General features: G+C 44.8%; 3 protein-coding genes across 3 annotated transcripts; 1 reads left to right on the forward strand and 2 right to left on the reverse strand.

Moving 5' to 3' along the window:
• Positions 1–1,655: 1,655 nt before the first annotated feature.
• Positions 1,656–2,264, reverse strand: LOC132510173 (putative zinc finger protein 826). The gene has a single exon (XM_060131950.1). The coding sequence runs from the start codon at positions 2,262–2,264 to the stop codon at positions 1,656–1,658; it is 609 nt and encodes a 202-aa protein (XP_059987933.1).
• Positions 2,265–3,572: 1,308 nt separating this feature from the next.
• Positions 3,573–11,600, reverse strand: LOC132510110 (zinc finger protein 671-like). The gene is made up of 3 exons (XM_060131893.1): positions 11,249–11,600; positions 8,494–8,623; positions 3,573–3,665 (listed from the first exon to the last, which is right to left on the reverse strand). Exons 1-3 carry the CDS (start codon positions 11,477–11,479, stop codon positions 3,592–3,594), a joined length of 435 nt encoding a protein of 144 aa, XP_059987876.1. The 5' UTR covers positions 11,480–11,600; the 3' UTR covers positions 3,573–3,591.
• On the forward strand, positions 6,887–7,392 carry LOC132510111 (cytochrome c oxidase subunit NDUFA4-like). Its single transcript, XM_060131894.1, has 2 exons — positions 6,887–7,054; positions 7,167–7,392. Exons 1-2 carry the CDS (start codon positions 6,887–6,889, stop codon positions 7,269–7,271), a joined length of 273 nt encoding a protein of 90 aa, XP_059987877.1. The 3' UTR covers positions 7,272–7,392.
• Positions 11,601–26,368: the final 14,768 nt, after the last annotated feature.

The raw sequence follows: 26,368 nt of genomic DNA on the forward strand, positions 1-26,368 counted from the left end.
ACAACTAAGAGTTCACATGCCACAACTAAGGCGCCTACCTGGCACAACTAAGACCTGGCACAACAAAATAAATAAATAAATATTTTTTAAAAAGGAGGGCTGGACTTCCCTGGTGGCGCAGTGGTTGAGAGTCTGCCTGCCGATACAGGGGACGTGGGTTCATGCCCTGGTCCGGGAGGATCCCACATGCCGCGGAGCAGCTGGGCCCATGAATCATGGCTGCTGAGCCTGCGCATCCGGAGCCTGTGCTCCACAACGGGAGAGACCAGAACAGTGAGAGGCCCGCGTACCGCAAAAAAAAAATAATAATAAATAAATAAATAAATAAAAATAAATTTTAAAAGGAGGGCTAAAATTAAAATAATTAAACAAATCAGGATTCACTAGGATGTGAGGAAATGGAACCCTCATACACTGCTGGTAGGAATGCAAAAAGATAGTCATTTTAGATCAAAATTTGTTTAGTTTCTTCAAAAGTTAAATATTCACCTACCCTATGACTCAGACACTGCACTCAAAGTTATTGAAAAAAGATAAAATATATTCATTTTAAGAAATGTACACAAATGTTTGTATCACGTTTATTTTTAAATTGTCAAAAATCTGGAAATAACCCAAATGTCCATAAATAGATGAATGAATAAACAAATAGCGATTTATCCAAATATAAGATTACTCAGCAAAAGAAAAAGGTTAAGTATTCACATAATGTCATTGATGAATCTCAAAGTAGTTATACAAAATAAAGTAAACCTGGAAAAGGGGTAAATATTTAATGATTCCCACCATATAAATTCTACAAAATGCAAAGGTATCAATTTTAAGTGAAAGTAAATTGATGATTATTTGGAGGGAGGGAAGGGCAGGGCGAGATTATAAAAGGACATGAGGTAAATATACAGCAATGGATATGGCCATTATAACTATGATTGTAGTTTCACAGGTTCATACCTACAGCAAAACTTATCAAATATTATACTTTAAATTATGTATATAAGAAAATGTATAAAGTTTAATTCAATGTAAATTATACCTTTAAATAAAGCTATAAAAAATGGCTTTACATTTCACAAATCTGTGCATCCCTTTTAAGAAAATAAATTTGGGAATGCTATAATGACCACCATGTCTCTCCTCATGCCCTCTGAGAATCAGTCTTGCCTCAGTGGAAGCCAACATTGGTGAGCAATGAAGGATGTTTCCAACCATGTCAACAGGAATACAGACTGGGCCACAAAGCTACATCCCAGGACTACAGATCTCCATTTTCACTACCTTTGTGTTCCCGCCTCTGCAGTAACAGCCTTAAGGAGAATATCAGTGAGAGACTACAGGAATCCACAAACCTTTACATGGGAGACCAGTGGTCAGCTTCCCTGAGCACACTGGGATGGTGACTGATGCAAACTGTGGGGACCTGCCAGGTTGTAAAGGTAAAACGTCTTTGGCCATAGAAATTGGCAGTGACTTAAATTTGGCAAGAGCCCTGAGCAGATCAGAGAGTATAACAAGCCACACATGCTTTCATATAACTCAAACTTACAGGGGATCTCCTAACTGTGAACATTTGTACAACACTGAGTTCAGATATATGGCTCCTTTAGTGCCATTATAATCAACAGGACAATCGCACATTTCCTAAAAAGCTAAGGCCTTTACACAGTGTGAACTCTTTGATGTTGAAAGAAAGTAGATTTTTTGCTAAAGGATTTCCCACATTCATTACTATTACAAGGTGTTTCACCAGTGTGAACTTTCTGATGACGGTGAAGTCTGGAGCTGAAGGTGATAGATTTCCCACATTCACTGCACTCATAAGGCCGGTCTCCAGTGTGAACTGTCTGATGATCATGGAGGCCAGACCTAGCAGTACAAGATTTCCAATGTGCACTGCACTCATAAGGCCTATCTCCTTCGTGAACTCTGATGATAACGGAGGTTTTTGCTATAGGTAAAAGACTTCCTGCATTCATTATACTCATAAGGCGTTTCTCCAGTGTGAACTCTCTGATGATAACAGAGGACAGACCTATCAGTAAAAGACTTCCCACATTCAGTGCACGCATAAGGCCATTTTCCAGGGTGAATACTCTGTTGCTGAGTAAGGATAGAGCTATAGCTAAAAGACTGTGCACATTCACTGCACATGTATCATTTTTCTCCAATGTGACCTTTTTTGGGATAAACGAGCAAAGATTTGCAGCTAAAGGATTTTCCACATTTGCTGTACTTGTACTGCCTTGCCCCAGTATGAACTCTTTCATGTTGACTGAGGGTTGAGCTCCACTTAAAAGATTTGCCACATTCACCACACATGTAAAGCCCTTCTATAGTGTGGACTTTCTGATGCACAACATACAAGCATTTGAACCTGAATGCTTTCCCACAGTCCTGGCACACAAAACACTGTCTTCCAGTGTGGACACCCTGGTCCTGATCAAGTGTGTTTTGGGGGTTGAAGGCTTTCTTGCATTCTCCCCGAGTATAATGAATTTTTCTTCTTCAACAAGTCACCCCACACTCAGAGATTTTTTTTGGTTTCTCCCGGGAGTGAGTGGCCTGTTGCTGGAGGTGTCCTGACAAGACTAGGAAGTCCTTCCCAAGCTCCCTGCAAGTAAAAGCCTTCCATGACTCCTGGAAATTGCAACTCTTCACAAGTGAAACCTTGTCTACACTGCCTAAGAAGGGTTTTTCTCCCATGTGCTGCTTCTGGTGTTGTTTGCTTGCCCTGAAATAAAAACATTTTTCACATGCCCCACACCTCGAGTTTCTAGCTGTGTTGTGTTCCCTGCTGCTCAGCCAACTGGAAAATGACTCTCAAGACTGGACCACAGGGCTTCCCTGGTGGCGCAGTTGTTAAGAATCCACCTGCTAATGCAGGGGACATGGGCTCATGCCCTGGTCCGGGAGGATCCCACATGTCACAGAGCAACTGGGCCTGTGTGCCACAACTACTGAGCCTGCACTCTAGAGCCCACGAGCCACAACTACTGAAGCCCATACGCCTAGAACCTGTGCTCCACAATGGGAGAGGCCACCACGGTGAGAAGCCCATGCACCTCAGCTAGAGAAACACCGTGCACAGCACCTCAGCTAGAGAAAGACCGTGCACAGACCGTGCACAACAACGCAGCCAAAAATAAATAAATAAGTAAATAAATAAATATTTTTTAAAATAAAAAAAAAAGACTGGACCACACATCTGACAGGGATGGGTCTTCTGGGAAAATGGAGCTGGACTGAGAGTTCTGGCCTGTGAGATTCCTACAGAAATGCTTTGTTAAAAGGGTACCTCTGCATCCTGTGCTCCACAGCAGCAACCTGAACCCAAAGAAATACTGGTGAAGTATATGTTGACATTATAGGAATGGGGCAAGCCCATCACAAATGTGCATCCGTCACATCTAGGAATGGGTCCAGGGATACTTTTGAAGACAAGCGGGTTGAACTCTGAAGAAATGACTGCTGTGCATTGCTGGGCTCCTAAAGTCACCGAATGGTGGAAACCTCACCAAGGGAAGGACACAAAGACAGTGTATAACAGAAGGAACAGAGGTAGGGTTTACAACTTACTCCTCTGTCATTGGCTTCCTACAGAACCATTCCTGTTGGTTGACATGAGGCTGTGTAGAAGAATGTGAATGTATCCATCCCATGAAAATCAACTGTAACAGAGTAGATACTGTTGAAAGTCAATATAAGGATATATGCACACCTCCAAGCACAGCATGTATGGCCTCATGTTGGAGAACATTACAGGGAGACCTGTCAAAGAAATGGTTGAGATGTGGGGTTTAGAGAGATGAAGATTACTGCTGGAAAGAAGCCAGAGCGGAAATGATAACTACTAGAACTGACAAGTTGGCAAAGTATCAACAATGTGGAAGAACAAATGGCAATGGGATGTGGACACAGGCAATGGAAACAAAACACTGGTTGAATGGGACAGATCTCTGGTATGGTCTTACACACAGCCTTGGTGTCACACCCTCACCAACTGCCATTCACCAAGGCCAGGCTCCCTCTGAGCCCACTCTTCCATGACTGGAGTCATGTCTATCCTGTGATGCACAAAGGATTCTCCCCCCAACTCCTAGCTGAGCAAGTACCTGGGACACATGATGCAAGTCCTAAGAGAAAAACAGCACAAAAGAATGGCCAGGGGGCTTCCCTGGTGGTGCAGTGGTTGAGAGTCCGCCTGCCGATGCAGGGGACACGGGTTTGTGCCCCGGTCCGGGAAGATCCCACATGCCGCAGAGCGGCTAGGCCCGTGAGCCATGGCCGCTGAGCCTGCGCGTCCGGAGCCTGTTCTCCGCAACGGGAGAGGCCACAACAGTGAGAGGCCCGCGTACAGCAAAAAAAAAAAAAAAAAAAAAAAGAATGGCCAGCACTGTCCCAGAGCAACTCAGCACAAAAAACGACCAGAGAAAAGAGATCTATGTGAGTGATGCCAATGAGATGACAGAATAAGAGATACTAGCATTCATTCCCCTTCCAAAAACAATTAGACAGCTATCAATGAATAAAAATAGCCCTGGGGTGGATGTGGGGCACAGCATAAGTGTCCAATTAAGACAAACAGCAACACAGTGGAGCAAAAGAAGGAGAATAACTGCACAGAAAGGATCGCTGGGAAAACTGGCTTAGCAGAGATGGCTGGATGGTTAGGATCAAAGTACGTAAGTGAGAGCTACTTGTGTCAGCCACTGGGCTTGTGCCATCATGGTCCCTAGTGGCCTGCTCTGTGGAGGACCCTTGCAGGCTTTGTCACTGACAACAAAGAACCCCTCCGATAGCAGCAGACTCCCCAGTTTTCACATTAGAGGATCCTGTAGAGTTCATCAGCATGGATTCCAAAGGAAATCCCCTTAGCCATAACATCCTCAATGGGAGAAAAGGAGATCAGTGGATTCCCAGCAGTCTTTGTCACCAAAGACTCCAAAAGCCATTGCCACCACTGCATACTACTGCTGCCATGGTCACTGAGGACCCCTACAGTCTTCACCACTCTGATCTCAGCTGACAGATCTGCACAGAGACTATATTCCCAGGGTCTTCACTGGAGTCAACACCAATAACCCACCCAGCCAGCACCCTTGCATTCACATGAAGGTGAAGCTATTTCTCTAACCAAAATTTACCCCAAAATGTTGAAAGAAATGACTGATTCACCACACATACACACATCAACACAAGGATAAAAGAAACATGAAAAACAAGGAAACATGATACCATCAAAGGGACATAATAATTTTCCAGTAGCCAACCTCAAAGAAATGGAGATCTACGAACCACCAAAGGATTCAAAATAAATGTTTTAAGGAAGCTCAGTGAGGGGGCTTCCCTGGTGGTGCAGTGGTTTAGAATCCACCTGCCAATGCATGGGACACGGGTTCAAGCCCCGGCCCAAGAAGATGCTACACTCCATGGAGCAACAAAGCCCGTGCACCACAACTACTGTGCCTGTGCTCTAGAGCCCATGAGCCACAACTACTGCAGCCTACACGCCTAGAGCTCGTGCTCCGCAACAAAAGCCGCTGCAATGAGAAGCCCGCGCACTGCAATGAAGAGTAGCCCCCACTTGCTGCAACTACAGAAAGCCCGTGTGCAGAAACGAAGACCCAATGCAGCCAAAAATAAATAAAATAACTTTTAAAAAAAGGAAGCTCAGGGGCTTCCCGGGTGGCGCAGTGGTTGAGAGTCCGCCTGCCGATGCAGGGGACACGGGTTCATGCCCCGGTCCAGGAAGATCCCACGTGCCGTGGAGCGGCTGGGCCCGTGAGCCATGGCCGCTGAGCCTGCGCGTCCAGGGCCTGTGCTCCGCAGCGGGAGAGGCCACAACAGTGAGAGGCCCGCGTACCGAAAAATAAAAAAAAAAAAAAAAAGGAAGCTCAGTGAGCTACAAGAGAACACAGATAGATAACTCAACATGATAAGGAAAATGATACAGGAAAAAAACAAGAAGTTCAGAGAGACAGGAATCATAAAAAAGAATCAAACAGAAATTCTGAAGTTGAAGAATACAACAAATGAAAAGAAAAATGCAACAGAGTATCAACAACACACTTGGTCAAGCAGTGGAAAGAATATGTGAACTCAAACACAGGTCATTTATCATCCAGCCAGAGGGGGGAAGAAAGTGAAGTTAGCATAGGTAAACTATGGAATACCATCAAGCAAAACAATATTTGCATTACTGGAGTCCCAGGAGAAGGAGAGATAGAAAGAAAAAGTGTCAGAAAGTTTGAAGAAATAATGTCTGACTTCCCAAGTCTGGGAAGAGATGTGAACACCCAATTCATGATGCTCATAGGTCCATGTACAGATTCATTCCAAAGAGGATATTATCAAGACACATTATAAACAAAACTGTCAGTAAACAAGCAAAAAAACCCAAACAGAATTTTGAAAGCACGAAGAGAAAAGAAACTTCTTCACACAGGGAACCCTCATAAGGCTATCAGTAGATTTTTCAGCAGAAATCTTGCAGCCTAGGAGAGAGTGGGATGATATACAGTTGGTTCTCTGAATCTGTGAATTCTAAACCTGCAGATAGAGAGAGTTCACTCTGTTCACTGTACTATGTCATTTTATATAAGGGACTTGAGCATCTACAGATTTTGGTATCCACACGGGCTCCTGGAACAAATATCCTGTAGATACTGTATTCAAAACACTGAAGAAAAAAACCGTCAAACAAGAATATTTTACCTAGCAAAGCTGTCCTGCACAATTAAAGAAAGACTTTAGACAAACAAAAGCTGAGGGAGTTCATTGACACTCAGCCTGACTTCTAAGAAATGCCAAAGGGAAAAGAGACTACTTAGTCCTGGGCCTTGCACATTTTTCTTTCTCTCCATCTGAACTCAAGGCCTCTGTTGCAACCATGCTCCACCAGATCACTGGTCAGGCCAAGAAGCATCCTAGCTTGATCCCCCTCTTTGTATTTATTACAGTGGGAGGTACTGGAGCAGCATTGTATGTCTTGCACCTGGAATTGTTCAATCCAGATGTTAGCTGGGACAGAAAGAATAACCCAGGGAGTTCCCTGGCAGTCCAGTGGTTAGGACTTGGCATTTTCACTTCTGTGGCTGGGGTTCAATCCCTGGTCTAGGAACTAAGATCCCACAAGCCGCCCAGCATGGCCAATGAGGAAAAAAAGAAAGAATAACCCAGAACCCTGGCACAAACTGGGTCTCAATGATCAATACAAGTTCCACTCAGTGAATGTCGATTACAGCAAACTGAAGAAAGAAGTTCCAGATTTCTAAATGAAATGTTTCACTATAATGCTTCTTAGAATGAAGGTCTTCCAGAAGCCATCTGCACAATTTTCCACTTAACCAGGAAATATTTCCCCTCTAAATGCATGAAATCACATTGTTGTTTTGTGTTGGGGTTTACAGTGGTTAATAAATATCTGAAACTTGAAAAAAAAAAGCCAAAGGGAGTTCTTCAGGCAGAAATGAAAGGATAATAAATAGAAACATGAAAACATAGGAAAATATAAAACTCACTGGTAAAACTGAGTATGTAGTAAAATTCAGATTACTATAATACTGTGTTGGTGGTGTTTAAATCACTCAAGTATAAAAGTTAAAAACAAAAGGATTAAAAAAAGGATTAGAATAATTACAGCCACAATAATTTGTTAATGGATACACAATATAAGAACATGTGAACTGTGACATCAAAAACAAAATGTGGTGGTGGCAGGGAGAGTAAATTCTGAATGGTGTCAGGAAAACTGGATATCCACAGGTAAAAAAAAAAATGAAACTGGACCCCTGTCTTATACCACTTATAAAAACTAACTTGAAATAGATTAAAGACTTAAATGTAAGACCTAAAAACGTAAAATCCCTTAAAGACAACCTAAGGAAAAAGTTCTGTGAAATTAGTCCTAGTGATGATTTTTCTGGATATCACCAAAGCACAGGCAATGAAAGCAAAAATAAACAACTAGGACTACACCAAATGAAGATACTTCTGCATAGCAACGCAACAATCAACAACAAAAAGAGGCAATCTACAGAATGGGAGGAAATATTTGCAAGCCATTATCTGATAAGATGTTACCATTCAAAATATACAAGGTATTCAAAAGACTTAATAACAAAAAAATAGAGTTAAAAAATGGGCAACGGACGTGAAGAGAATACATACAAACAGGCCACAGTTATATGAAAAATGCTCTTCACTAATAAGGTAGACTTCATTAGGCTCACTACAAGATTATATGCCTCAAATCATTACGTATTAGAGATCAGTACAGTAGATATTAAGCTACAAAAGAAAGGAGAAAGCAGTGTAAACAACCCAGCCCTGGCTATGACAGCAACTACTCAGAAAGCTAGGCAAGGAAGCAGTTCCCATGGTCCATATGTGAGAAGAAGACAACATCCTCTGAAGAAAATGAAGAGAGGAAAGAAAGAGCCTAGTCCAGGTCACTGGGAAGAGTAAGGAGGAAAAAAAAAAGAGTAAGGGACTTACTCTTCAGCGAGGATACAAGTGCAGAGTTCTCCAGTATCACTTCGAGGTACAGGCATCTCTGAGCCTCATCAAGGAGGCCCCATTCCTCCCAGGAGAAGTACATGGCAATGTCCTGAAAGGTCACACCACCCTGTCATGATTAGTACAAATGAAACTACGAATATTCTCTGAGAACCCACAATCCAACTCCTCACACATCTCCACAATCATCCTCTTTCAAAGCTCCCCACCTCAAAGGAGATACCAGGCCCTGGTGCCACTGATGCCCATGCTTTCCTCAGGGTTCCATTGATTACTGTGCTCAGCAACAAAAGATGGAGGGGCGGGGGGCCGCAGCAGCACATAAATGCCATCTCAGCTCTGGGCCTGCCAAGCAATTCCCTTGGGGCCTTCCAGGTTGTGCCTCCAAGACACAAATTTGGGCTCATGTTTCACCCTTAAGGCCCCAAATCCAGGGCCTGTGGACCATCAGCTCACAATTCTCCCCTTGTGCACATCATTGTGTAGACACATCTCTCACATCTTCAGACCCCACAGTTGCACTTCCCCAGCTTTGCCACCTTCCTGCCCCACACCACAGACATCTCCCTGGACTCACCCATGTACTTGGCAAACGGCATCCAGAAGAGTGCTTGAAAATTACTAACATGATTTAGTACAACCCCAATCCTCTGATGCATCCCACAGCCAGGTAAATTCTCAATGCTGCTTTGATGATTGATGTTGCCTGTGATCTTTGTTTCAATATTAACCACCCAGAGCCACATGTGAATTTCAGATATCCATGACCCTTTTCCACTTCCATGCTGCACTTGCTGTCCATTCAGCCACCACAACCTTCTGCTGTCCACCCAAACTTCATTAAAAGCCCAGTCCCACATGCCCGGCACAGTGACTCTCCCAAGCCCATATTCGCCCCAGACCTTATTCACTAGCAAGAATGAAACATCCTACAACCCATCAAAGCTCACCACCAAATCCTGGTGAATTCATACAGTACTGAATTAGCAGGAGCCCTGCCTCAGTGTCATCTTGTCTCAATTACTCCTATGCCTCCTGGACATAGGAGCAGCTATCTCCAGTCCATTCATCCCATGGAAGCCTTGGCTACTTGCTAGATCAACCCACACCATTTCCACTATCACCCCTCTCCCTAATCTCTTTTTGTGAGGTCCAGCAACCCAATAGTGTCAAGGAAGAAAACTACTCCTTAGTATGCAACCTAGTCCTTCTGACTCTCCAATAGCGTTGTCACTAAAACCTGCATTCCCTTCCTAAACAACATCCACAGCCCCACCCTGGTCTACATAATAGCCACCACTTTTGGAAGTCTCCCTCCTGAAAGCCTTCTCCAGATTTCCAGACCTGTGTGTCCAACTGCCCACTCCACTAACTGTTCTCTGAAACTTTTCAGAGTCTTAACAAGACCAAAACAAAACTTCTGATGTTCCCAAGGAAAATTAACCTACCACCAACTTTTCCATCCCAGTTTGTTGGAGCTTCCATCCTTTCAGCTGATAGGATGAAAAACTCTAGGGTCATCTCTGGCTCCTCGTTTTTCTCCCTCACCTACACCATCCAAAGTCTACTCAGCTCTTTCATTAAAAATGGACCTGGAATCTAACCTTTTCTCCCACCTCCATGGTCATAACTCTGGTCCATCAACACTCATCTGGATTATAGCAGTAGCCTCCTCCTGAATTCCCTGCCACCTGCCTTAACCCCATAATCTCTTCTCCACCGTGTAGCCAGGTGGAGCCTTTTAAACCTAAATAAGACCAACTCCTTTCTCTTATACAAATCTCCCATTATCTCCGTAATAGGTGCCAAGATTCTCAGGCAGCCACATTACAGGCCTGATTCTTGATTCCCTGCTCTTTGTTCTTAACAGAAAGAATGGAGACCTACTGTACCCTGTTCCCAACTCAGTCACACTGAGCATTTGCTCATGCTGCTATATGTTCCTGAGATAACTCCCACACCATATGTTTACACTGGTTGCCAGAAATAGGAACACCACTATGTTACTGATTGGCCTGCATTGGCGTACTGCCAGGGTCCCCACAGGCAAGAGACAGGAAATCAGCACGGGAAGTGCCTCAAGACACCAAATTTCAGACACTATACCGCTGATGTCAGGACTAGTGAGGGCCTGGGACATGCTCTCTTTCCTTGTGTAAATTCCCTAAGTTCTTTTTTAACCTCCAGAATATGTGGGAAGAGGAAGGAACCATGGCTGGGTTCCATGTGCACAGGACTCCCCCATATCCCCACCCAGCCCTGGAACCAGGTGACTTCGGATTAATTTACTAACCTCTGTGTTTCAGTCTTCAGAGCTGCCTATTACCAGATCTCTGACCCTGGACAAGGACTCTACTTATCTGTGCCTCACTATTCTCATCACGCACATTCCCGACTGTTCCCTCTCTGAGCAGCTTTTTGGTAAACTTTTAAAACCCTAATATAGGGGCTTCCCTGGCAGTCCCGTGGTTAAGATTCTGTGCTTCCACTGCAGGGGACTTGGTTTCTATCCCTGGTTGGGGAACTAAGATCCCACATGCCGAGTGGTGTGGCCAAAAAATAAATAAATAAATAAAACCCTAATACAGACTGTGTCCCTCTTCCATTCACAACTCTCCATGGCTCCCAAGTCCCTCTGTTTGCCAATCCAGGCGTGACTCCCCCTCACACTCATTGTCCCCTAAAAACAAAGGCTGGACCCCAAGTTTTCAGAAGCCTCCCGGCTCAGTCTTACCTCAAATCCTTTACACATGCCGGTACCTCCGCCTGTAACCCTCTCCCACGCGCCATCACACTGTCTGTGAGAAATAGGGACCCCCATCTTCCTGGACACCGCGGCCTGGGCTGCGGGCACGTGAGCAGGCGCCCCGCACTCGGGTCTTCCGTGTCTGGTGGGGTGAGGGCGGTGAGGGCCCGCAGGACGAGCGTTTACCTGAGGCGGGTCCCTCAGCGCCGCTGCCGCCATCGGACTCTGTGGGCAGAGCGGGGCCGGGAGCAGCAGTCCCTACCTCTACTCAGAGATCTACAGCCTCTGACACGGTAAACAAGTCCGAGGGAAACAAAAGTGGCCTCAACCAGGAAGTAGCCGGTAGTCCAGCCCTGACACGCTTCCTAAGACCGGAAATGCCCCTGTCCTGGTCTTTCATTGGAGCAACACTGCTCTACTTCTGGTGCAGTGTGTTCTGGGCAATGTAGTTCCCATAACTCCACAGGCCGGCGGGAAGGGGCACTCCTCATCCGCCCCCGCGGAGCAAAAGCCCTAGGCACCTCGAGGGACGCTGGGAAAAGGCGTCCAGGCTTCAAGAGTGAAGGGAGGGGCTTCCTTTCCTCTTAAAGGGGCCGAAGGCGGACTGCAGGGGAGTGTTGTCTGCAGTTCTTCAGCACTGTAAAGTATTTAGAGATGTAGGTGGGGAAACTTTCCTCTACCCAGTTTTTACCTTTTCAGCTCAAGCTCTGTAACAAAAGGCAATAACAAGAGAAAAACAAACAGGAGTTTATTGACATGTTTATACATACATGAGAGAGACAGGGTTGAGTAACTCAAATAATTGAGTTAGACACAGGGAGATGTGAGGGCTGACATCTGCAGGCAGAAAGAACCGCGGCCTTAGAAAGGGCCGCAAGTTTGGAGAAGGTGCTCCACTGTTACCGCTAATATAAGTAATGTTTGTAAAATTCTTACCTAATAAATAATTTAGGACATTAAAAAAAGAAAAAGAAGTGGCTTAGAATTCAATCTTATATAACACCTTCGACAAAGAACAATACATTTGAGGTGTAACAAAAGAAAGGAAAAAGTACTTGAGTCGCTAGGGATGCCAAATAATGTGGGAAAGTAACGTTGGGTAAGAGCTAATCTTAAAAAAAAGAGACAACAGGCCCCAAATGGAGTCACTTGTGCTAAACGCATGTCAGCATAGCAAGACTTAATATCGAACCTAACTGCAGTTTTAGCTTCTCCTAAGAATGTAATCTTAACCAGTCAGTCTGAATTTCCTGGCCAGCACTAGTGAGGTAATCTGCCGGCTAGACGCTTTTTATCTCCCAAAGGAGAGTGCCCTTCGTGAAATAATCTGTTGACCTTAAAAATAAAACAGTTAGGGGCTTCCCTCGTGGTGCAATGGTTAAGAATCTGCCTGCCAGTGCAGGGAACACGGGTTCAAGCCTTGCTCTGGGAAGACCCCACATGCCACGGAGCAACTAAGCCTGTGCACCACAACTACTGAGCCTGCTCTCTAGAGCCCGTGAGCCACAACTACTGAGCCAACGTGCCACAGCTACTGAAGCCCAGGCGCCTAGAGCCCGTGCTCTGCAACAAGAGAAGCCACCACAATGAGAAGTCCATGCACCACAGTGAAGAGTAACCCCTGCTCACCGCAACTAGAGAAAGCCAGCACACAGCAACAAAGATCCAACGCAGCCAAAAATAAATTAATTTAAAAAAATAATAAAATAAAACAGTTATTTTACCAGCAGAAATGGGTTTATTCAGAAATAGCAGAGAATTATAAATCGGAACAAGCAAGCAATGGCAAAAACCATAGGCAAGTCCAACAAAGGAGAGGGATGTTATTTTACAGAAAAAGGGAGGAAGTCAGGACATTATTTTGAAAGAAAGTCTATTGGAGAAAAGAGAGTTTAGGGTAATGAGTGTTTCTCATTGGTGGAGTTGCTGGGGTACTAGGTTTCTTGTAGTAGATGCGATGTACATCTTTTCCTGTTGGGGCCTGTAACTGATGATTCTTTCCTGTTGATGATTCTTCTGTTGGAGTTTATAATTGACAATTCTTCCTGTAGTTGATGTTCAGTGGTACTTCTTGAGAGCTCCCCTTCTGGCCGCTTGACCACATATTAGTGAGGTTTCCCTTTATCAATATTCACAAATTCGTTCTTTATGACCTCCTTGTCTCACCCCCCTCTCTGCCCTTAAAAATCTTTCCTTTTCTGTAGCCCTTTGGAACTCCTTTCTAATCGCTAGATGGGATGGTCCCTGATACATGAATCATTCAATAGAGCCAATTAGATCTTCAAATTTAATCAGATGAATTTTGTTTTTTGCTACTAGTTAGCAAAGTTTGTTATGTAAATTCCTCTTGTGTTGTCTCCAGGCTAATAAGGGTCTAAAGTTGTCTCTCGTGATTAATTTTTGTCCTTTGTAAATTTACGTCCTGCTCTTAGGCAAATAGGAGGAGAACACAGTGCCTTTCTTGCATTAACTGCTTCTTAATTTCCTTTAGTTCAAAATAAATATGCCAAAAAGGCATATTTTTGGGTAAAATGAAAAGGAGGTCATGTTTCAGGGATGGAGTCATATTTTCACAAAGAAACTAAATAAATGATCAATAGGAATGGGCAAAAGACCTAAATAGACATTTCTCCAAAGGGGGAAAAAAATTGGGCTGGCCAAAAAATTCGTTCGGTATTTTCTGTAAGATGGCTCTGATTGTGCTTAGTTGTCTTTAACTTCATTCGAAACAATTTTGTTAGATTGTATAATGAGAGCTGTCGTATCAGAGTGCATTTAAAGAAAAAAACATCAAAATTGGCGAATTGTTTTGCAGCCATTTTAATATTGAAGATGGAAGAAAAAAGCAACATTTTCGGCATATTATGCTTTATTATTTCAAGAAAGGTAAAAACGCAAAGGAAAGATGTGTGCAGTATATGGAGAAAGTGCTGTGACTGATCAAATGTGGCAAAAGTGGTTTGCAAAGTTTCGTGCTGGAGATTTCTCGCTGGATGATGTTCCATGATCAGGTAGAACACTTAAACGTGATAGCGATCAAACTGAGATATCAAGAACAATCAACATTATACCATGCAGGAGATAGCTGACATACTCGAAATATCCAAATCAAGTGCTGAAAGTCATTTGCACCAGCTTGGTTATGTTAATCGCTTTGATGTTTGGGTTCCACATAAGTTAAGTGAAAAAAACCTTCTTGAGCATATTTCCTCACATGATTCTGTACTGAAATGTAATGAAAACATTCTGTTTTTAAAACAAATTGTGACGGTCAATGAAAAGTGGGTACTGTATAATAATGTGGAATGGAAGAGATCATGGGGCGAGCAAAATGAACCACCACCAACCACACCAAAGCCCGGTCTTCGACCAAAGAAGGTGACGTGTATATGGTGGGATTGGAAGGCAGTCCTCTATTATGAGCACTTTTCAGAAAACCAAATGATTATTTCCAACAAGTACTGCTCCCAATTAGACCAACTGAAAGCAGAACTCGACGAAAGCGTACGGAATTAGTCAACAGAAAACACATAATCTTCCATCAGGATAACACAAGACCACATGTTTCTTTGATGACCAGGCAGAAACTGTTATAGCCTGGCTGGGAAGTTCTGATTCATCCGCCATATTCAACAGACATTGAATCTTTGGATTTCCATTTATTTTAGTCTTTACAAAATTCTATTAATGGAAAAAAATTCAGTTCCCTGAAGACTGTAAAAGGCACCTGGAACAGTTCTTTGCTCAGAAAGATAAAAAGTTTTGAGAAGGTGGAATTATGAAGTGGCCTGAAAAATGGCAGAAGGTAGTGGAACAAAAGGGTGAATACACTGTTCAATAAAGTTCTTGGTGAACATGAAAAATGTCCTTTATTTTTACTTAAAAACCAAAGGAATTCTTGGCCAACCCAATACACATGGCCAATAGACAAATGAAAAGATGCACAACATCCTTAGCTATGAGAGAAATACAAATCAAAACTACAATGAGGTACCACCTCACACCAGTCAGAATGACCATCATTAAAATGTCTACAAATAATAAATGCTGGAAAGGGTGTAGAGAAATGGGAACCCTCCTACACTGTTGGTGGGAATGTAAGTTGGTGCAGCCACAATGGAAAACAGTATGGTGGTTCCTCAAAAAACTAAATATAGAACTACTATATGATCCTGCAATCCCACTCCTGGGGCATATATCTGGACAAAACTATAGTTCAAAGAGATACATGCACCCCTGGGCTTCCCTGGTGGCACAGTGGTTGAGAGTCTGCCTGCCAATGCAGGGGACACAGGTTCGTGTCCCGGTCCAGGAAGATCCCACATGCTGAGGAGCAGCTAGGCCTGTGAGCCCTGGCCACTGAGCTTGCGCCTCCGGAGCCTGTGCTCTGCAACAGGAGAGGCCACAACGGTGAGAGGCCCGCATACCACAAAAAAAAAAAAAAGATACATGCACCCCTATGTTCACAGAAGCATTATTCACAATAGTCAAGACATGGAAACAATCTAAATGTCCATCAACAGATGAATGGATAAAGAAGATGTGGCATGTATATACAATGGAATACTACTCAGCCATAAAAAAGAATGAAATAATGCCATTTGCAGCAACATGGATGGACCCAGAGATTATCATACTAAGTAAATCAGAAAGAGAAAGGCAAATACCATATGTTATCACTTATATGTGGAATCTAAAATATGACACAACTGGGCTTCCCTGGTGGTGCAGTGGTTGAGAGTCCACCTGCTGATGCAGGGGACACGGGTTCATGCCCCGGTCCGGGAGGATCCCACATGCTGCAGAGCGGCTTGGTCTGTGAGCCATGGCCACCGAGCCTGCGCGTCCGGATCCTGTGCTCCGCAACGGGAGAGACCACAACAGTGAGAGGCCCGCATACGGCAAAAAAATAAAAAATAAAAAATAAAAATAAAATAAAATAAAATGTGACACAACTGAACCTATCTACGAAAGAGAAAAAGACTACCAGACATAGAGAACAGACTTGTAACTGCCAAGGGAGAGGGGGGATGGGGGAAGGAAGGAGTGTGAGTGCGGGATTATCAGATGCAAAAAATTATATATCGAGTGGATAAATCACAAGGTCCTACTGTATAGCACAGGGAACAATCCAATATCCTGTAATAAACCATAATGGAAAAGAATATGAAAAAGAATGTATATATATGTATAACTGAATCACTGTCCTGAACAGCAGAAATTAACACAACACTGTAAATCAACTATACTTCAATTTAAAATAAATAAATAAATGGACTTTCCTGGTGGTGCAGTAGTTAAGACTCCGTGCTCTCAATGCAGAAGGAAAGGGGTTCGATCCCTGGTCAAGGAAATAAGATCCCACATCAATCAATCAATCAATCAATCAAGAAAATGTAAAATGGTCCTAAGGATTCTGAAGTAAAGCAAAAATAAAACAGAGGAGACTAGAGAGTTTGGGGCAATTCCCCTTCCCCTGCCCCCACACCTCACGGCTTGCGGGATCTTAGTTCCCCGACTAGGGGTTGAACCTGGGCCCTTGGCAGTGAGAGTACGGATCCTTAACCACTGGACCACCAGGGAATTCCCTGGGGCAACTTTAGAAGAGGCAGCCTGGGAAGGCCTCTCAGAGGAGGGAATACAGAATGAGTCTAGAGTGAAGTGAGGAAGGAAGCCATGTGGATGACAAATGAATAAAATATTCAAGTCCTGACAGTGATATGGCTACAATGAGAGAAACACAGGGCTTCCTGGGCATTTACATCCAAAGGGACATTTCTACATACTATCATCACTGAACAATTTAATTGATTCACTTTCCAAATATAAGTAATTGTCTTAAACAGGAAAATAGATTATTACAATCCAGTTCCTCTTGCTGTTAAACACATGGCAACTACAAAGGTAAATCTAGTGATGTTCTCAGTTCCCGGCCTGTCCTGCAACCTTCTCTGATCTAGCAGAGCAGTGGTCATTCTCAAAATTCTTATCTTGCCCATCTTTGCCCACAAGCTCAACCCTTCCTCTGCCCAGGCCCTTAGCTGTGTAGAGGTTAGGTGTCCCACCCACCAGCAGACGGCAGCCTCCAAACAAGTCAGGGCCTGACAACCAACTAGTCTATGGGCCAGTCATGCCCATAAGACTGCCCACAATATTCTATTTCTTTTTTTTTTTTTAATATTTCTTTATTTATTTGGCTGCATAGGGTCTTAGTTGTGGCACACAGGATCTTCGTTGCAGCGTGCGGGATATTTAGTTGAGTCGTGCGAACACTTAGTTGCGTCATGCATGCGGGATCTAGTTCCCTGACCAGGGATCCTGGGCTCCCTGCACTGGGAGCTCGGAGTCTTAACCACTGAACCACCAGGGAAATCCCTCTATTTCTTTCTTAAACTGACTACCAGTATTTCATCGACATTATCTAATTGCTTTTTACATGCCAGTAGAATGCCTGTTACATGCCTGTAGCAAAAAATATAATGCAAGGGACTTCCCTGGTGGAACTATGGTTAAGAATCTGCCTGCCAATGCAGGGGACACGGGTTTGAGCCGTGGTCCAGGAAGATCCCACACGCAGCGGAGCAACTAAGCCCTTGTGCCACAACTACTGAGCCTGCGCTACTGAAGCCCATGCGTTACAACTGCTGAAGGTCCCATGCCCAGAGCCTGTGCATCACAACGAGAAGCCATCACGATGAGAAGCCTGTGCACTGCAACGACGAATATTCCCTGCTCACCGCAGCTAGAGAAAGCCCACGTGCAGCAACAAAGACCCAATGCAGCCAAAAATAAATTAATTAATAAATTAAATATATATATATATACATACAATGCAAGAGCCTTCAAATTTTAAAAAGAGTCTATTTGGAGTCTTAAGACTTGCAATTCAGGAGACACAGATACAAGTAACTCCTATAGAGTGTTCAGGGAAGAAAAAGAGTCAGGGGCTTATAAAGCAAAAAGCCCTGAGGTTTTTAAAGTTGCCTGGTTGAGAATTGTAATTGACTCTCACTCAGAAAATATTTGTCCTTAAGGAATCCCGAGTTATTTTAGGGTTAGAGTCAGATAAATAGCTTGAGTTTCTGACAGGTGTTCTCTATGACTTCATCAGGTCAAAAGGTCAGAGTCCATCCAGGTGAGATATGCATAACTCACACTCCCTAAACATACTACCCCCAAATGCAGCACTTTGACATATTAAATATCTTAATAAGAAACAGACATATATGTATAATCGAGACAGGAAGACAAGAGCATGGCCATTTTGGAAAATGACTGGGGGATGGCCTTGAGCAAACAGGCCCAACACCTGAAGACTTCGGGTTCTTTTGGTTTTTTTGCGGGGTGGGGGGGTGCTTCACCACGCCGCCTTCGGAACCTGGGCCCCCTGAAGTGGAAGTGTGGAGTCTTAACCACTGGACTGCCAGGGAATTCCCCAAGGCTCTGGTCTTTGAGTCAATAACCAGAGACCCATAGGACTAAAAGAGTAGCTCTATCTCTGTTCCACTGATGTATGTACATGGTTTCCAAAGGACAAAAGCGGGGCTGTAAATCCTCCACGTAAGATATAAAGGCCTGACACACATTCCTAAGTTGTTTTTGCAGGAAGCAGACCCGCCCCCGCCCCCCACTCAGGCACTCAGGATACTGGCCCTGGGTAGTTAAGGTGCAGATTAAGGGAATGATTTCAGTGGGCCCAGACTCCTGCTTATTCCCATATATAGAAAAACACTAAATTCCTTAACTTGAGATATCTGCTTTTCTTTATTTTTTAAATTTATTTTTGGCTGTGTTGGGTCTTCACTGCTGCATGAGGACTTTCTCTAGTTGTGCCAAGTGGGGGCTGCTCTATCTTTGCAGATGCACGGGTTCCTTGTGGTGGCTTCTCTTGTGGTGAAGTATGGATTCTAGGTGCACAGGCTTCAGTAGTTGCGGCACGCGGGCTCTAGAGCGCAGGCTCAGTAGTTGGGGCGCACGGGCTTAGTTGCTCCGCGGCAAGTGAGATCTTCCTGGACCAGGGCTCGAACCCAAGTCCCCTGCATTGGCAGGAGGATTCTTAATCACTGCGCCACCAGGGAAGTCCTGCTTTTCTTTAATTAACAATAATCTTTTGATGTTCCGACTACACGGTCTTTGTTGCAAAAACTCCTCTAGATCCTGGCTCCTCCCTGACCTGTTCAACTATCTGAGAGGCTGCCTTCCGGGCTTGAAGTCCTCAGAAAACCCGCCAAATAAAACAGAATTCTCAACTTTTAGGTTGTGCATTTTTTTTCAGTCAACATGCGTGTGAAGAGCTCTCTGCTTTTCATTTAGTTCTCTTTCAGACCAGTTTCTTGGTCAGCCGACTGTGTGCTGGGCTCAAGGTGGAGGCTGACGCAGCCTTTGGACATAATGAAATTGTGGCTGAGAGAAACGCCTCCCATGGGAGAGGCCCGAGGAGCTGACAGACGATGGCGTCCCCTTGAGGACTGTGCAGGCAGACAGTGAGTGCTCTGGGATTCAGAAGAATGAGGGAAAACGGTCATGATTAGAATTCAAACAACGCAAAAAGCAGCAGCAGCAGCAGCAGCAGCTGGGCGTCCCTGGGTCCTTGCTGTCTGCCACCAGCCCTGGTGGGGCGTGAAGCGCTTCACGTGCCCTGATAAAATGTTTAAACCCAGCTCTGGGGTCAGTCTTGGGAGTTTGTATTCAGCCTCTAGACCCCAAAACTTTCCTGCTGTGTGACCTTGGGGAAGTGTTGGGCTGCATCCAGCAGTCCTGCAAGCCCTGTACTTGCCCAGCCTCAAGACTGAGGAATGCCTGAGGTCAGCAGCAGAGACATGTCTAATATGTGGGGGGATCTCACCCACCTGAAGCATAAAGTTCTTGGTGCCACACCTCACTGTGTGCAGCAGATGGCGGGCAGGACAGGGCAGCTGTCTTCGCTACCAGGTGTCGACTAAAAAAATACATACAACCTAAAAATTGAGAGTTATGTTTTATGCGTGGAAATTTTTCGAACTTGAAGCCCGGGTGGCAGCGTCTCAAGTAACCTTGAGAGAACTGCTCCAAGGAGGCGAGGGGGGAGCTAGGATATACAGGAGTTTTGCAACAAAGGGCAGGTGGTAGGAAAAAAAGATTACTGTTAAGAAAACTAGGGACTTCCCTGGTGGCACAGTGGTTAAGAATTCGCCTGCCAATGCAGGGTACACGGGTTCGAGCCCTGGTCCGGGAAGATCCCACATGCCACGGAGCAACAAAGACCGTGCGCCATAACTACTGAGCCCAAATGCCGCAACTACTGAAGCCTTCGCGCCTAGAGCCCGTGCTCTGCAACAAGAGAAGCCACCGCAATGAGAAGCCCACGCATCTCAAGGAAGAGTAGCCCCCGCTCGCCGCAACTAGAGAAAGTCCGCGCCAGCGACGAAGACCCGATGCAGCCATAAATAAATATATTTTAAAATAAAAATTAAAAAAAGAAAAGAAAATTAGAAGTCTCAAGCTAAGGAATTTAGCGCTTTTCCGTGTATGGGACGATGCAAGAGTCTGGGCTCATTGCAATCATTCCTTTGATATACACCTTAGCTACCCAAGGCCAGTGTCCTGTGTTTTCTCACCCTGAGAAATCTCATCCTGTGTTCCCTCGGCTCACCGTGGGGAATGGCTGCAGTCTGATGGCTGCTAGATGGCAGGTATTCTCTGTTTCCTTCCTGAGTTCCCTCGGGACTCACCAGCTCACAATAGGCTGTGGCTGCAATCACTGGTGACTGTGACATCCTTTATTGACATGGCAGGAAATATTCCATTTCTCACTGGGAAGAGGGAGGTTGCTTGTTCCAGGAAGAACTGACATCAGGTTGGTTCACAGGTTGCCAGGAAAACTGGCAGAGGAGCACTCCCCTCAGAGTCCCTTTGATAAACTGTCACAGTGGAGATAGTCCTAATCTAAAGATTAGAACAGGGACTTCCCTCTGGTCCAGTGGTTAAGACTCCGCGCTTTCACTATTGTGGCCCTGGTCGGGGAAATAAGATCCTGCGAGCTGAGGTGATGAGGTGTGGGGTGGGGGGAGCATGTAGGCATTTACTGATTAGGCTTTATGATTAAGAGGGAGGTCAGTCAGGTGAGTGGGGTGTAGGTGAGGCAGGGACTGATCGGGCAGGGTATGTACAGAGAGCAAGAGAGCAGCCATCTGGCTGGGCCTGATCATACAGGAAAACACTTCACTTTTCTGACCCTGCATTTCCCCCAGAAATCTGATTCTCCAGGTAGGTTGCTGTGAGAAATGTTAATAATGAAACCGAGCAGGACCCTGCAGGGCCCTCTGAGGTACAAAACCCCTCCTTATATTTGTTGGATTCTCTGGTGGTCCAGTGGTTAAGACTCCATGCTTCCACTGGAGGAGGCACGGCTTCTATCCCTGGTCGGGGCAACTAGAATCCTACATGCCTAGTGGCTAAAAAAAAAAAAAAGCTTCAGCCTCCTAGACCTTTTCTGAGTTCCAAACGGCATATCCATAGTTACTAATTAGGGAAGGGAGGGAATGCAGAAACAAAGGAGGAGGGGTCAAGAAAACAATAGTGCAGGGATAAAGCAGGGTCCTTGTTCCACCTCAAGGGATATACATAACAATATATTTTTGAGTTCTTCTGCAGGATCTGAGGCCTCCACCCATGTGGAGGATTGTAGCTTCTGGCTGAACACAAGCACATGGACCCCAGACTGGCTGGAACCAGAAGGCTGATGACTGAGATTCCTGAAAGACCACCCTGTTATCTCATCACCAACCAATCAGAGGAGGGTTACACACCCTGCAGCCCACCCCCAGATTTTGCCTATAAAAATTCTTCCCAGAAAACCATTGAGGAATTTGGGCTTTTTTTTTTTGGGGGGGGCTTTTTAAGTAAGTGTTTCTGCAAACTTTATTGATCCTTCTGATCTCTGGTGGCCACGGCCTGCAGAGGCTTGAAGCAGGATTTCCCTTCCCTGGCCAGAGAATGAATTCAGTTAGGCTTCAGCAGCAAGACCAGTGAATCTTAGCCACTAGCCCAGTTGCCAGTGACAAGGCCCTCAGCAGGAAGACCCTTTTCTTGTCATTTTAGCAAAGTTATATTGTAACAAACTTTTAAACCAGGCACACCCATGCTCTACTAATCTCTGGCTCAAGCACACGTTTCAAGTCTTTTAATCACAGAATACCTTGCCTAACTTGTCATTTCTTTCTGTAGATCAAAGAAGCAGAAATGAAAAATAAGTAATTAATAGATGACCAGATCTCTTCCCTAGATTCCCCTTCAATGGTCTCACAAACAAACTGTGTGAACAAGATAACATCTAGGGGAAGATCACAAGAAGTCCACAATCCTGCATGCAATGGAGGATGGTAAAGACTCTGATCCGCCATCTTGAAACCATGCACCTCAGATTGGGACTTGAACCCAAGTGCTGGGACTCAAACCTGGCCAGGACCCTGATTGGGATTTGAACCCATGCAGCTGGGACTCAAACCTGGCCGAAACGCAGATTGGGACTTGAACCCAAGTGCTGGGACTTGAACCTGGCCAAAACCCACAGCCTTCCAACTGAGATTGCACACCTGGCTTCAAGACTTAATGAAGCTCAGGTTCTTGATGTCTAATCGCAGAAAGAATTCAGTGATAGACAAAGTGATAGGTAAGAAGTGGATTTATTTAGAGAGAAACACACTCCACCAGACAGAGCGTGGGCCATCTCAAAAGGTGAGAAAGGCACGAGGGTGTGGGGTTGTCAGTTTTTATAGTGGTGGGTAATTTCTTACAGGATAATAAGTGGGAGGAGTATTCCAGCTATTTTGTGAATAGACAGGAATTTCCAGGAATTGGGCCACGGCCCAATTTTTGATCCTTATTGCCGCCTTAGAACTGACATGGCACCTGTGGGTGTGTCATTTAGCTCACTGATGTGTTACAATGAGCATATAATGAAGCTCATGGTCTAGGGGAAGTCAACTTGTCCACCATCTTGGACCCATTTGTTTCTAATCCGTTTATGTCATGTCCTCGGGCTATGTCATCCTTTCAAACGTTGTGCCCTGCCCCCTTCCCTCCTGTTGCAATCTCAATGATTAACTGAGATGACGTCCCTCCTTTCCTTTAAAACTTTCATGGCCGAGCAGAATCTCTAGAGGTGGTTTCTGGGGGACGCTGAGTCCACCATCTCCCCAGATTGTCAGCATTCTGATTAAAGGCACCTTTCTTTTCTATGGACATTTGTGAGTATTTAATTGATTTTGTAAGCTGTGAGCAGCAAGACCTCCATTGGATAACAACAGGTGGAGGTTCCAGGTCCCCAAGCCCAGCCAGGCCTCCGTATAGGTGCAGCCCAGAGAAGGCACAGAGACTCTGGGACGAGGCACGGTGCCCCTCATCCCTCATGCCCCCCAAGTTGAGGAGGTCTGGCAGCGATTAGAGCAGAGCGATGGAAAGCGCTCTTGGAGTGGTGGGCCTGAGGAGCATTTCTCGGGACAGACCTGAGCTGTAGATGCCCAGGGTGCTCCCCCTAGTCATTCCCTGTCCCCCACGGACACCACCGGCAAGCTAGCACTAGGGCGGCCATGCCCCACAGTAACTGCGTCGTCGGGGCATGTTGGGGGTGTGGGTGTGGCCAGTGCATCCTCTCCTTACCTGCTCTGGAAGCCCTGTGATCAGGCCCCCCCATCCTCTCCATTTTGCACAGGAAGAAACCGAGGCCCAGAGAGGGGGTTTCTCTTGCCTGTGCTAAGTAAATGCCCAAGACAAAGTCAGATGACCAGTGTCCTCAGGACAACAAAGTAGACTGAGAAGATCTTAGAGTCTGGGGTGACTTCCCAGGGGACAATCAGAGGACTGTCAGGAAAGGACACAAGTCAGTCTGGGATGAAGTGAGGGAGCCACGTGGATTACAAATTAATAAAAAGAAAATTCTGGGAGTTCCCTGGTAGTCCAGTGGTTAGGACTTGGAGCTTTTACTGCCTTGGGCCTGGGTTCAATCCCTGGTCTGAAAATTAATATCCTGCACCCCATGCGGTACGGCCAAAAAAACCCGAAAACAAACAAACAAATCTTACAGTGATCAGGGCTGTGGTGAGGGTAAACAGGATCACAGCTAGAGAGTAGTCCTAAGCCTTATTTGGGTTTCCATAGGAAGGGATACAATGCTCCTACACATGATCACTATTAGATATTTTAATGAATTCATTTTTCAATTATAAATAAATATCTTAAAGAAGAAACTGGATTCACAGCTGTAAGAGGTAAGCCAGCTCCACTTGGAATAAACAGAGGGAAACCCACCTGCAGAGAAAAATCCAGTGAACTTCTTGGTTCCATTCTGCACAGGACCCCTCTGTTTATGAAACTGTGGGCTTCAGATTGGGACTTGAGTCCACGTTCTTTTAACTGAGATCACACACCTAGTCTCAGGACTTAACAAAGCTCAGGTTCTTGATGTCTTGTCACAGAAACAATTCAGTGAGAGACAAAGTGATGGGTAAGAAGTTGATTTATTGGGGGGGGCTTCCTTGGTGGTACAGTGGTTAAGAATCCACCTGCCAATGCAGGCGACACGGGTTCAAGCCCTGGTCCGGGAGGATCCTGCATGCCGTGGAGCAACAAAGCCCGTGAGCCACAACTACTAAGCCCACGTGCCACAACTACTGAAGCCTGTGCACCAAGAGCCCATGCTCCACAACAAGAGAAGCCACTGCAATGAGAACCGTGCACCGCAATGAAGAGTGGCTCTTACTCGCCGCAACTAGAGGAAGCCCACGCGTAGCAACGAAGACCCAACACAGCCAAAAATAAATTAATTTAAAATATATATATATTTTAAAAAGAGAAGTGGATTTATTTAGAGAGAAACACATTCCACAGACAGAGTGTGGACCATATCAGAAGGCAAGAGCGGCACCAGGGTATGGGGTTGTCAGTTTTTATAAGGATGGGTAATTTCATAGGCTAATGAATGGGAGGAGTATTCCAGCTATTTTGGGGAAGGGGTAGGGATTTCTAGGAATTAGGCCACCACCCACTTTTTGGCCGTTTATGGTTGGTCTCGGATCTGTCGTGGTGACTGTGGGTGTGTCACTTAGTGGGCTGATGTGTTACAATGAGTATATACTGAGGCTCAAGGTCTGGTGGAAGTCAACTCATCCGCCATTTTGGACTTATTTTGTTCTAATCAGTTTGGGTCGTGTCCTCAAGCTATGTCATTCTTTTAAAGATTGTGCCCTGCCACCTTCTCTCCCGTTTCATTTAGAAGCAGAAATTCCCCAAACGTATTAGTCTGGACTCGTAGCTGACTCTCCACCTCAGTCGAATGCACAGGAGGTTACCAGTGGGAATCCACCTTTGTATTGTTGAACTCTGCATATAATCACCGGGCTTGGAGCTAGGTGGAGGCCAGGCACTCATTCTATTTATGATTTCGGTACCTGTGTGATGTGTGTGATGCCAAGTAGAGTCAGACAAGCAGCTGGTGTGTCAGGGAGACGTGTCAACTGTGCATTTAACCTGTAAAATCCAAGCATATTGGTTAAGCAGAGGGTGTGAAAGAGCTTTTTTTTTTTAACTTATTTATCTTACTTGCTGATTCCAATAAACTGTACCCGAGGGGTCCAGGTATTAAAGTCAGACTAGTCACAAAACCAAGCGTTTCAGAAGACATGGACATTCAAGATCTTTTGTATTTCTAATGGTGCTACAATGGGTAAAAACCACTTTGAAAAAGTTTGCCGCTGGGTATTGGAAAAATACTTGTTTCTCCTTTACTCTCACTCTACTGCCATACTCAACACTATTTTTTTTCATTGAAGTGTAGTTGATTTACCATATTGTATTAGTTTCAGGTATGATTCAATACAATAGTAATTCAATATTTTTATAGATTATACTCCATTTAAAGTTATTACAAAATAATGGCTATATTTCCCTGTGCTGTACAATAGATCCTTGTTGCTTATTTCTTTTATACATAGTAGTTTGTATCTATTAATCTCCTTCACATATTGTGTCCCTCTCCCCTTCCTTCTCCCCACGGGTAACCACTAGTTTGTTCTCTATATCTGTGAGTCTATTTCTATTTTATCATATACATTCACTTATTTCTTTCTTTTA

The sequence above is a fragment of the Lagenorhynchus albirostris genome, chromosome 19, assembly GCF_949774975.1.
Source record: "Lagenorhynchus albirostris chromosome 19, mLagAlb1.1, whole genome shotgun sequence".
Classification (NCBI taxonomy): domain Eukaryota; kingdom Metazoa; phylum Chordata; class Mammalia; order Artiodactyla; family Delphinidae; genus Lagenorhynchus; species Lagenorhynchus albirostris.

Bases quoted from the DNA above. Each gene is read 5' to 3' on its own strand.
- LOC132510173 (XM_060131950.1), bottom strand. From the start codon at position 2,264: ATGAAAGAGTTCATACTGGGGCAAGGCAGTACAAGTACAGCAAATGTG.
- LOC132510110 (XM_060131893.1), bottom strand. From the start codon at position 11,479: ATGGCGGCAGCGGCGCTGAGGGACCCGCCTCAGGTAAACGCTCGTCCT. The intron at 8,624-11,248 runs GTAAGACTGAGC...TAATCATGACAG, and splicing joins GCATGTGTAAAGGATTTGAG to GGTGGTGTGACCTTTCAGGA. The intron at 3,666-8,493 runs GTAAGTCCCTTA...ACTCTGTTACAG, and splicing joins ACTTGTATCCTCGCTGAAGA to TTGATTTTCATGGGATGGAT.
- LOC132510111 (XM_060131894.1), top strand. From the start codon at position 6,887: ATGCTCCACCAGATCACTGGTCAGGCCAAGAAGCATCCTAGCTTGATC. The intron at 7,055-7,166 runs GTCCAGTGGTTA...AAAAAAAGAAAG, and splicing joins ACCCAGGGAGTTCCCTGGCA to AATAACCCAGAACCCTGGCA.